Source organism: Ipomoea triloba, chromosome 9, assembly GCF_003576645.1.
Source record: "Ipomoea triloba cultivar NCNSP0323 chromosome 9, ASM357664v1".
Classification (NCBI taxonomy): Eukaryota; Viridiplantae; Streptophyta; class Magnoliopsida; order Solanales; family Convolvulaceae; genus Ipomoea; species Ipomoea triloba.
The window spans coordinates 29687316-29699746 of record NC_044924.1 but is presented as its reverse complement, the minus strand read 5'-3'; the positions used below and the strand labels follow the sequence as shown (position 1 = coordinate 29699746).

Here is a 12431-nt window from a genome sequence, read left to right as displayed (position 1 = left end):
CCTAATACATCATAAGACACTTTGTTTTTTTGAACTATCTGCTGAACTAACAAATTGTCACAAGGACTTGTTACAACTTAGTGAGTTTTTACAAGTATTTTTCTTCTTAGCAATTTTATTAACAATCTCTCCCTTTGTAACAAGTTTCTTGGCAATTTACAACAATCTTCCTAAAATATCAGAGATAGTCAAAAACAACGTTTATTTAAGACAAAAGTCCAACAGAAACTGAATTAAACATCCAAACAAAGTACGAAGATGATTATATCATCAAACAAAATACAATGAAAACTAACATGAGACCCTATTACAAATAGTCCATTTCAGCAGAAGGGTCTTTTATCAAGACTAGTACCCAAGTAGCCATGCTTGTAACCAATCATCTTCTTCATAAAAAAAAAGTAACCAGTAACCAGTAGTAACCAATGTTTAGAAGGTTGTTCCTACTCCCCCTATTGCCAGGAACTTGTGAATCTGTAGCCACAAGATTCCATAGCAGGACCAAGTAGAAAAGGCAACCCAGGTTTTAGAACAGAATCATTCAGATTCTGAGGACTCATCGTCCTGGCTGTCTGCAGTGGATTCAGCTTCAGGTGCAGTGGAAGCAGCTTCAGGTGCGGTGGAATCAGCTCCAGGTGCAGTAGATGGATCAGTGGGTGTTTCAGCAACAGCAGCAGTCATCTCTTGGTCTCTCAATCTCAATTGTTCTCTCAATTGCATCTCAATTGTTCTCTTTTCAACAAGTATCTGGATGATTGTGTTAAGATCTCTGATGCTTTTGTTGAGGTGCTGTGCTGTGAGTTTGCTGGTAAATGGTACATCAAGGTTCAGAGCTGGGGTTGAGCTACTTGCATGTTCTGGAAAGATATCAAGCACATGACTTCCTTGTTTCAGTCTGGCATCAATTGTTCTGACTTGTGGTGCTTCCATAGGTTCATTTGGTTCTGGTTTGAAACCTTGTGAGCGCAGAACTCCATAAATTGTGCAGGGGAAAGGCAGCTTTACCTTGCTCTCCTTAGACTCTGGTTTTCTGAAGGATGCCACATGTTTGAAGATAATTTCACCTAAATCAACGGGAATACCTTTGCCTATCTTGTAGATCAGGGTGGCCATAAGAAAGTTTAAGCCTCCTCGGTGTTCATTCGGCATCCAATTTGTCATGGCTAGTTTGTGCAGAATAGCATACTTTGTTGTGAGAGATTTTGCTGGTAACATGTTGGTTTCAGCAGGCCAGTAGCTGTAGGTTCCTCCTGTAATGACTTTTGTGATGGTATTTGCACCAATAACAGGGTCTTCAATGTCACTTGCATCTATGCCCAGATACAGATTGATGGTACGTGTGTCAAAATTGTATTCCTTTCCTCTCAGCCAAACACGTCCGTAGACATGTGAGCCGGCCTCCTTGATAGTCTTCAGAAGGTTTGCATAAAATTCCTTGATGGCAATAGGTGGATAGCTAGTCTGAGTTGTTACAGACTTGACAAGATTTAGCTTCTCAACCACTGGCATTAGTTGGCACTGAGACTTGAACTTTTCAACATCAAGATACCTTTCGCTCAGGATTTTCCTTTTGTTTGTTGAGTCCCACCTTGCAGCATACTCATCAGATAGGAATTGAGGGGTGATTACTTCAAGGGGTGTTACGGCAGAGACATCCGACTGGCTTTCAGGTTGCTGAGTTTGAGTGGTGATCTTCTTTCTCTTCTTACTAGTAGTGGTTTCCACAGGGGCAGGTTGTTCAGCAATTGGCTGTTTTCTCTTGGTTTTTCGTGTTGGTGAGGGGATCTCCTTCTCCTGTTGTGTTGTGGATGACCTGGTTTTTCGCCTGGTGACAGGAGCGGGAAAGACTTGAGTTTTTGCCACAGGATTTTTGTCCACATGTTCTTCTTGAATCTTCTTCTTTCCTTTTGCTTTTGCTTGGTTCTTCTTCACTTGAGACAAAGGCAAATTGTCTTCTTCATCAGTTTGTTCTGCAACTGGTAATTCTGGAGGATTTCCTGTTTCAAACTCAAAATCTAGTGGAGAATCATCAATGGGGATGGTAGGTGTTGTTTCAGGATTTGGTTCAGATTGAGGTTCAGACCTAGTTTCATCAGTATGAGAGTTTTCTGACTGAATGGGGAGAGGATTTTCAGGATTTTGATGTTCAGGGATTTCTACTTGTGTGGTTTGTGGTGATGGCAAGGACAGAGTTTTATCTTGTGTGGGTTTTGTACTTTGTGGGATATTTAGTGGAATAGACAGTCTATTTGTGAGAGACGTTGATCTTCTGTGTTCATCCATGATGTTAAACAAGTTTAGTTTGGTGAAAAGGGAAGCAGGAGGTTCAAGTTGATGAGGACCATATACTACAGCTGATTCTGGGTTGACATTATCAGGCACGGGTAGATTTTTCTCAGGAACAGGCAATTTTTCATGTTCATCATCTATTGGTTCTTGTTTTACAGACACTAAGGGCAAAGGTTTTTCTACAGTGACATTTTCTGGGTTAATATCATCCTCAGTATCTGATAGAACAATTATATCCTGATAAAAATATTAAAGGCAGAAACTATGTTGTTCATGTATAGTCATTTATTAAGAAAAAAAATGAAGAAAAGGAGGATGTTTTAGAATAAACCTCAGGATCTTTGGCCTTAGCTGTTTCTCCTTTCTCGAATGCAATTGGTTTGAGAAACCCTTTCAGGTAGTCTAGTTGCTCTGCTCTTGAGTACCACGACCAGATTGGTTCTCCTCCTGGAGGTTTCATCTTGTTGTTGACTATCATAACCATCTCTCGTGATGCTTGATGTTGAATTTCAGAGGGATATCTGTTTGTGAGTCTGGAGAAATCAAAATATTGGGTTTCATCTTGATCCATTGCGAGGGGGTTTGCAGCTTTGAGAGATTTTCGTGATCTTTGATTTCCTCTAACTGTAACTGGTTTTTCAAAGGTCGAAGGACTCCATGATGACCTGCTTTTTCGGGTCACGTGATGAGGCATGAGGAGAGTGGGAGTCGTGTAGATTTGACAGTTGTCTTCTCCGTAATTAATGCTATAGCAGTTTGGTCAGTCGGGTACACTGTTCCTTAGATATTATATGCTTATCAAAAACAGATATTAGTATAGCGCGCAAAAAAAAAAAAGAAAAAAAGAAAATTATAAAAAAAAGTTTTGAGAGAAATAACCTATGATAAGGAAAAAAGAGTGTCCCACTTACTGTACTAGTTCGGTGGACCATTACACATGCCGAGTTCTGATTTTAGGATGTTGAATCTGGTCGGATCCAGTGCCTTTGTAAATATGTCTCCCAGTTGTTTGTCTGTTGGTATGTAGTGCATTTTTATGTCTCCACTTTCCACAAGATCCCTGATGAAATGATGTCTGATATCTATATGCTTAGTGCGGGAATGCTGGACAGGGTTTTTTGCAATATTGATAGCGCTGGTGTTGTCGCAGTGAAGATCAGCACTACTGAACTTTAGTCCATAATCGTTCAGCATCTGTTTCATCCATATGAGTTGAGTGCAGCAACTCCCAGCAGCTATGTATTCAGCTTCTGCCGTAGATAATGAGATTGAGTTTTGCTTCTTGCTGAACCATGAGACAAAGTTTTTTTCCTAAGAAAAAACACCCTCCTGATGTACTTTTTCTGTCCTCCAGATTTCCTGCCCAGTCAGCATCGCTGTATCCAAGTAGTTCAGTTCCTGAGTCACGCGAATACCATAGTCCATAATTCACAGTCCCCTTAACATATTTGATTATTCTTTTAATTGCATTCAAGTGTGCTTCCCTTGGATTTGCTTGGAAGCGTGCACACAGACCTACACTGAACATTATATCAGGTCTGCTTACCGTTAGGTACAGTAGACTGCCAATCATACTTCGATAGAGTTTGTCTTCAACAGGTTTTGAGTTGGAGTCTTTTGATAGTTTTAGCGTTGTGGAAAGAGGTGTTTTAGCTTCCTTAGCAGAGTCAAGACTAAATCTTTTGACCAAGTTTTAGGCATATTTGGTTTGTGACAGAAACAACCCTGTTTCCATCTGTTTTACTTGTAGACCCAAGAAGCATGTCAGTTCCCCTATCATGCTCATTTCAAATTCCTTTTCCATGACTTGAATGAACTCCTTAACATTTGCAGGGGATGTTGAGCCGAAAACGATGTCATCTACATAAACCTGGGCCAGTTATGTGTCCAGTGGTCTTTTTAACAAACAGTGTTTTGTCTGCCCCATCGCGAGTGTACCCATTTTTCAGGAGATATTGGGTGAGTCGTTCATACCATGCTCTTGGTGCCTGATTCAGACCATAAAGGGCCTTTTTCAGTTTGTAGACGTAATCAAGATGCTGTGGATTCTCAAATCCTTTTGGTTGAGCTACGAAGATTTCCTCATTGAGAAGTCCATTCAAAAAGGCAGTTTTTACGTCCATCTGGTTCAGTTGAAAGTTCAGAATGCAGGAGACGGCCAACAGCAATCTGACTGACTCAAGTCTGGCCACAGGTGCAAACGTTTCTTCATAGTCAATCCCTTCAACTTGTGAGTAACCTTGAGCCACCAGTCTGGCCTTATTTCTGGCCGCATTTCCCTCTTCATCGGTTTTGTTTCGAAAAATCCACATTGTGCCTACTACATTCGCATCTAAAGGACAAGGCACAAGATCCCATACCTCATTTCTCTCAAATTGAGCAAGTTCATCCTGCATAGCCCTTATCCAGTCTTCATCTTGAAGTGCTTCTTTGTAATTCTTGGGTTCAAATTTTGATGTGTAACACGCGTACCCAGATAACTCAGCTAGACTGCCTCTTAGCATTCCTCTGGTTTGAACACCGGCGGTGGGTGTCCCCAATATGTTCTTAGCGGGATGATTCTTTTGAACATGTGTAGGAACTTGCTTTGATAGTGTAGATGGATGGTTACCTACATTTGGCTGTTGTTCAGTGAGTGTAGATGGATGGTTACCTACATTTGGCTGTTGTTCAGTGGGTGTAGATGGATGGTTACCTACATTTGGCTGTTGTTCAGTGGGTGATTTTGAGTCCTCTGATTCCGATTTTAGCTCAGATTTGGGTGATTTTGAGTCCTCTGATTCCGATTTTAGCTCAGATTTCTTGATGCCTTTTTCATCGTCTGACTTTCTTTGGTATTGTTCAGTGTCTGGATCAGAGTCATCTAGTTCAGAGTCTGACTCAGATTTCTTGACTCCTTTTTCATCAGTTGTTTTTGTTTGGTTCTATTCAAGATCAGCAGCTGGTAGATAATTTCCAACTGGTTGCGGTTGATCGTCTACAATTACATTGACAGATTCTTGGACAGTCTTGATACGCTTGTTGTAGACTCTGTAGGCTCGACTATTTGGTGAGTACCCTAAGAATATGCCTTCATCACTCTTTGGTTCAAATTTTCCAACCTTTTCTCTGTCATTTAGGATATAGCATCTACTGCCAAAAATGCGAAAGTACTTCAAATTTGGTTTCCTTCCTCGCCACAGCTCATATGGTGTATGCGACATCCCAGGTCTAAGATACACTCTGTTGATTATATGACAAGCAGTATGAACTGCCTCTACCCAAAAGAACTGAGGAAGGTCTTTGCTGTTTATCAAGACTCGAGCCATTTCTTGGATGGTTCTGTTTTTTCGCTCAACTACTCCATTTTGCTGGGGGGTTTTTGGGGTTGAGAATTCATGGTTGATCCCATTTTTGGAGCAGAAGGTTGAGAAGTGCTGGTTTTCGAATTCCCTACCATGATCTGACCTAATCCTCACAATTTTACCAATATGCAGGCCCTTTTCTTTTTGCAGCTTCAAGCACAGTTTCTCAAAATGTTCAAAGGTTTCTAACTTGTTTCTGAGGAACATTACCCAGCAAAAACGAGAGTAGTCATCAACACAGACAAAGATGTACCTTTTACCTCCCAAACTTTCCACCTGTGTTGGTCCGATTAGGTCCATATGCAGAAGATCCAGACACGAAGAGGTTCCTATATGATTGAAATGTTTGTGTGGGGTTCTGGTTTGCTTTCCCAGCTGGCACGGGCCACATACACCAATTTCCTTTACTTTGAACTTGGGTACCCCCCTTACACATTCATGACTTATGAGATGGTTCATATCTTGATAATTCATGTGCCCAAGTCTTTGATGCCAGAGTTCTGTATTATCTGTGGTGGTGCTGCAACACAAAAGATTCGAAGACAGAATATAGCAATTGTCAGAGGATCTTATACCTTCCATAATAACTTTGTTTAGTTTGTCCTTAACAATGCATCGATCTTTCGTGAACCCTACATTCAACTTTTGGTCACACAATTGGCTGATGCTGATCAGATTTGCTTTAAGACCGTGTACCAGCAGTACCTTTGATAGTGAGGGCAGTCCAGCTACATTGAGGATCCCAATACCCATGCTGTCACCCTTAATTCCATCACCAAAGGTCACTTGTCCAGTATATGGAATCACATTCTTGAGGAATTCTTTACTGCCAGTCATATGCCTAGAGCAGCCACTATCGAAATACCATTTTCCCTTTTCTTTTCCAAGAAGGATAGAGTAGCAAACTAGATCAGATTTTCTTACCCAAACTTGACGACTGACTGGAGTGATCCATTTCTTTTGAAATTTGTCAGTTCTCTGATCACTATAGAACCTGTAACATTCTGGTCTCGTGTGGCCTTTCTTGTAGCAGTAGTGACATGTTGGATTATATTTCCTCAAAGTCTTCTGGTGGGTTTCAGCATTTGTCCAAGTACTAGTACCTGCAGAGACAAACTTAGTAGTGAAAGAATTTTGAGAGTTTTGAGTGTACCCCAAACCATTTCGAACGTTAGGTGATCTTCCGGAGTCAAGGATTTGATTGAGAGTTGATGTTGTGTTCATCATTTGAATCTGTTTCTTGTAAGCTTCCAATTCTGCCGAGAGCTTCATCACTTTGGAGTTGGACTCGGACAGTTCAGCATTTGTATCAGCAACTTGTTTCTTCAGGGATTCAATGTTTTTTTCAAGAAACTCATTTTTTGAATTTGTGGTTGTGTGAGTCTTCAAGAGAATATCCCATTTCTTGTACAGTTTGATGTAGGATTGTTCAAGTTCTTCATAAGGTATTTTATCTACATCTTCATGATCTGAATCATTATCCAAATCCGAATTAGGTTCAGTAACAACTGCAGTGAAGGCTACGAAGTTTCCAGATATTTCTTCATCTTCATCTTGAGCTTCTTCAGAACACTCTTCATCACTCCAGGTTGTTGCCTTCATGGACTTCTNATTTGGCTGTTGTTCAGTGGGTGATTTTGAGTCCTCTGATTCCGATTTTAGCTCAGATTTCTTGATGCCTTTTTCATCGTCTGACTTTCTTTGGTATTGTTCAGTGTCTGGATCAGAGTCATCTAGTTCAGAGTCTGACTCAGATTTCTTGACTCCTTTTTCATCAGTTGTTTTTGTTTGGTTCTATTCAAGATCAGCAGCTGGTAGATAATTTCCAACTGGTTGCGGTTGATCGTCTACAATTACATTGACAGATTCTTGGACAGTCTTGATACGCTTGTTGTAGACTCTGTAGGCTCGACTATTTGGTGAGTACCCTAAGAATATGCCTTCATCACTCTTTGGTTCAAATTTTCCAACCTTTTCTCTGTCATTTAGGATATAGCATCTACTGCCAAAAATGCGAAAGTACTTCAAATTTGGTTTCCTTCCTCGCCACAGCTCATATGGTGTATGCGACATCCCAGGTCTAAGATACACTCTGTTGATTATATGACAAGCAGTATGAACTGCCTCTACCCAAAAGAACTGAGGAAGGTCTTTGCTGTTTATCAAGACTCGAGCCATTTCTTGGATGGTTCTGTTTTTTCGCTCAACTACTCCATTTTGCTGGGGGGTTTTTGGGGTTGAGAATTCATGGTTGATCCCATTTTTGGAGCAGAAGGTTGAGAAGTGCTGGTTTTCGAATTCCCTACCATGATCTGACCTAATCCTCACAATTTTACCAATATGCAGGCCCTTTTCTTTTTGCAGCTTCAAGCACAGTTTCTCAAAATGTTCAAAGGTTTCTAACTTGTTTCTGAGGAACATTACCCAGCAAAAACGAGAGTAGTCATCAACACAGACAAAGATGTACCTTTTACCTCCCAAACTTTCCACCTGTGTTGGTCCGATTAGGTCCATATGCAGAAGATCCAGACACGAAGAGGTTCCTATATGATTGAAATGTTTGTGTGGGGTTCTGGTTTGCTTTCCCAGCTGGCACGGGCCACATACACCAATTTCCTTTACTTTGAACTTGGGTACCCCCCTTACACATTCATGACTTATGAGATGGTTCATATCTTGATAATTCATGTGCCCAAGTCTTTGATGCCAGAGTTCTGTATTATCTGTGGTGGTGCTGCAACACAAAAGATTCGAAGACAGAATATAGCAATTGTCAGAGGATCTTATACCTTCCATAATAACTTTGTTTAGTTTGTCCTTAACAATGCATCGATCTTTCGTGAACCCTACATTCAACTTTTGGTCACACAATTGGCTGATGCTGATCAGATTTGCTTTAAGACCGTGTACCAGCAGTACCTTTGATAGTGAGGGCAGTCCAGCTACATTGAGGATCCCAATACCCATGCTGTCACCCTTAATTCCATCACCAAAGGTCACTTGTCCAGTATATGGAATCACATTCTTGAGGAATTCTTTACTGCCAGTCATATGCCTAGAGCAGCCACTATCGAAATACCATTTTCCCTTTTCTTTTCCAAGAAGGATAGAGTAGCAAACTAGATCAGATTTTCTTACCCAAACTTGACGACTGACTGGAGTGATCCATTTCTTTTGAAATTTGTCAGTTCTCTGATCACTATAGAACCTGTAACATTCTGGTCTCGTGTGGCCTTTCTTGTAGCAGTAGTGACATGTTGGATTATATTTCCTCAAAGTCTTCTGGTGGGTTTCAGCATTTGTCCAAGTACTAGTACCTGCAGAGACAAACTTAGTAGTGAAAGAATTTTGAGAGTTTTGAGTGTACCCCAAACCATTTCGAACGTTAGGTGATCTTCCGGAGTCAAGGATTTGATTGAGAGTTGATGTTGTGTTCATCATTTGAATCTGTTTCTTGTAAGCTTCCAATTCTGCCGAGAGCTTCATCACTTTGGAGTTGGACTCGGACAGTTCAGCATTTGTATCAGCAACTTGTTTCTTCAGGGATTCAATGTTTTTTTCAAGAAACTCATTTTTTGAATTTGTGGTTGTGTGAGTCTTCAAGAGAATATCCCATTTCTTGTACAGTTTGATGTAGGATTGTTCAAGTTCTTCATAAGGTATTTTATCTACATCTTCATGATCTGAATCATTATCCAAATCCGAATTAGGTTCAGTAACAACTGCAGTGAAGGCTACGAAGTTTCCAGATATTTCTTCATCTTCATCTTGAGCTTCTTCAGAACACTCTTCATCACTCCAGGTTGTTGCCTTCATGGACTTCTTTCTTTTGAGGTAAGTGGCACATTCCACTTGAATGTGTCCGAACCCTTCACACTCTTTGCACTGAATTCCTTTGTTTTTGTTCTTAACTTCCCCTTGCTGCCATTGATTTTGTCGAGTCAAGTTTTGATTTTGACCGAACTGATTGCTTTGACTAAAGTTTTTCTGTTGATTCGAATTTGACGATTTTCCGACGGTTCGCGATGAGTTAGACGAGGATGGAGCAGCACTGTTGGGTCTGTTTTGTTGATTCTTGCCTCCTCTGTTTCTTCGATTTATTTGTTTGAGAATCTTGGTGAAATTTCTTGTTATCATTGCCACAGATTCATCATCCAATTCTTCACATTCTTCTTCTGAGTCACATTCTTCGGCAATAAACGCAACATTCTTGCCCCTTTTTGAGTTGTTGTCTTGCGATAGAATATCCATTTCGTATGTTCTTAGATTGCTCATCAGTTCCGCAACCGATTTCGTTTCCCAGCCTACGCTTTCTTGAATTGCTGTGACTTTCATCCTGAAGCGTATAGGAAGGGATCGAAGGATCTTCCTGACCAGTTTGTCTGAGGAGAATGGTTCCCCCAATACGGCAGCTTTGTTCTTCAACTCTTGAACCCTAGCATTAAATTCGACGATGGTTTCTTCATATTTCATTCGTAATTCTTCAAATCTGGTGAGGACTTGCTGCATCTTGGTTTGTTTAACAGAGGAGTCTCCTTCATAAAGTTTTTCAAGAATTTCCCAAGCATCCTTTGCAGAACTGCATCCAGCGATTAACCCGAATTGACCCTCATCAAGCGATCCGGTAATGGTGTTCAGTGCCTTGTTGTTGTTTTCACTGTTGCTAATTTCCTCGGGGGTCCATTGTTCAACCGGAGTAAGAATTTTTGACTTATCTTCTTGAGTCGTTTTGGGGTGAGTCCAGCCATGAGTGACGGCCTTCCACACATTTACTCCTTGTGCTTGAAGATAGATCTTGGTTCTTGCCTTCCAGTAGGCATAATTTGTCCCAATCAGTTGAGGAGGTCTTGCTTACCCTTCCATATCTTCTTTAGAGCACACAACAGCCAATCTTGACCCTTCCATATCTTCTTTAGAGCACACAACAGCCAATCTTGAGAAAAAGGGTTAGTAACAAGGAAAACAGACAGCCAATCTTGAGAAAAAGGGTTAGTAACAAGGAAAACAGAGAGATTCGAAAGAGTTTCAAAGGATCGTTATCAAGGGACAGAGAGATTCGAAAGAGTTTCAAAGGATCGTTATCAAGGGAAAAGACCTTGAGGCTGCGCTCTGATACATCGTTATCAAGGGAAAAGACCTTGAGGCTGCGCTCTGATACCAAGTGAAAAACTTAGACTACCGTGTTCTTGGTCTAAGATGCTAAAAGAGTCTTCTAACTGTTAAATCCAATTACTAGATTTGTTAGATGACCTTTTAAACTATTTACTGATCTAGTGCAAAGAATAGAACAAGGAGTATTATGCAGATAATGTGCAAGAAACTAACAAAGCAGTAAGAACACTAAGAATTGGTAACCCAGTTCGGAATCTCAATTCCTACATCTGGGGGGCATCACTCTGATTGCCCAACTCTTCATTGATCAATCTGGAAATGTATCACCAATTTACAGTAGAGAATCACACGGCAACTCTAGAAATCTTCATCATCACCATTCTAGAGTTCAGCCTTGAAGAGTTGAGGAATACTTGATCTCCCGATCTTCTTGAATTGAGGCTCCCCCTCAATCGCAGCGCAACTTGCTTTCAGAGTGACTGCTTGCCCAATACTTCATGAAGAAGATGCATCTTGAATCAAAGGTAAGCTTTGTCAAGATATCTTGTTATCACATCTAAGGAAGCTTTTCCATTCAGATCTTTTGTATTTTCTTCCGTTAGTTCAATCACTGGAAGTCCTCCTCATATATATATGTTGCCCAGATTCGGTTAAATCTGAAGTCTTCGTAACTGACTCTGAATCCTCTTCTTGTCTTCCTTGTCTTGGTCAAGTGTTTTGTTCAGCAAGTTGTCCATAAAGCCTTCTGATCCTTCTACTGAACTATAAGAAACCTAATACATCATAAGACACTTTGTTTTTTTGAACTATCTGCTGAACTAACAAATTGTCACAAGGACTTGTTACAACTTAGGGAGTTTTTACAAGTATTTTTCTTCTTAGCAATTTTATTAACAAATGTAATTAACATTAATGGTAATTTCTTTCCCATGAAGTTTCAATTTCACTTCTACTCAATTATTTTTCACAAACCAAATGGACCGCAAATGTTCATTTTTTGAAGGTACATTATTTGTGTATTGAAAGTACATTATTTTGTATATTACCAAATAATACACATTCAGTATACAAATAACGTATCTTCGATATATTAAATAATGAACATTTATTAATAGTTTACATTGCAATATGGATCATGGTCAAGAGTATAATTTGATGTATTCGCAGTTAACATATTATATTTTTGTAATTAATAGATTATGTGCGTATAAATAAATTGAATGTACATACTATGTTAATTGCATGTATATAATTTATTAACTACAAACACATAATATGAATGTCATTTTGGATCACATTTCATAATGCAACGTGAACCGTGATCCATGGTATAACAATTGTAATTATCTAGACTGGGCTAATTGGATTCAATCAAGGACAATAATTCCAAAATCTATCCTAAAATAAATAATTTTCAATTTTTAATCAATTGTAGGCCAATAGTAATTATTAAGTGGACCATTGTTCACATAGTACTGTGTGAACCATAAAAAATGACATTTTTAATATATTAAAAGTATATATTATTTGTGTACTAAATTTATATTATATAAAAGGAATAATGTTCAAATTTTCCATTAAACGAAACCTGAAAGTGCAATTTGGCCACTGAACAAAAAAAGTGTAATTTGGTCACTAAACACACCAAATGTATACTATTTCACCTGATAACATGTTAACACCCCA

General features: G+C 39.6%; 1 protein-coding gene across 1 annotated transcript; it reads right to left on the bottom strand.

The window, feature by feature from the left end:
- Nucleotides 1-537: 537 nt before the first annotated feature.
- LOC116029892 lies at nt 538-2773 on the bottom strand. The gene is made up of 2 exons (XM_031271939.1): nt 2621-2773; nt 538-2526 (listed from the first exon to the last, which is right to left on the bottom strand). Exons 1-2 carry the CDS (start codon nt 2771-2773, stop codon nt 538-540), a joined length of 2142 nt encoding a protein of 713 aa, XP_031127799.1.
- Nucleotides 2774-12431: the final 9658 nt, after the last annotated feature.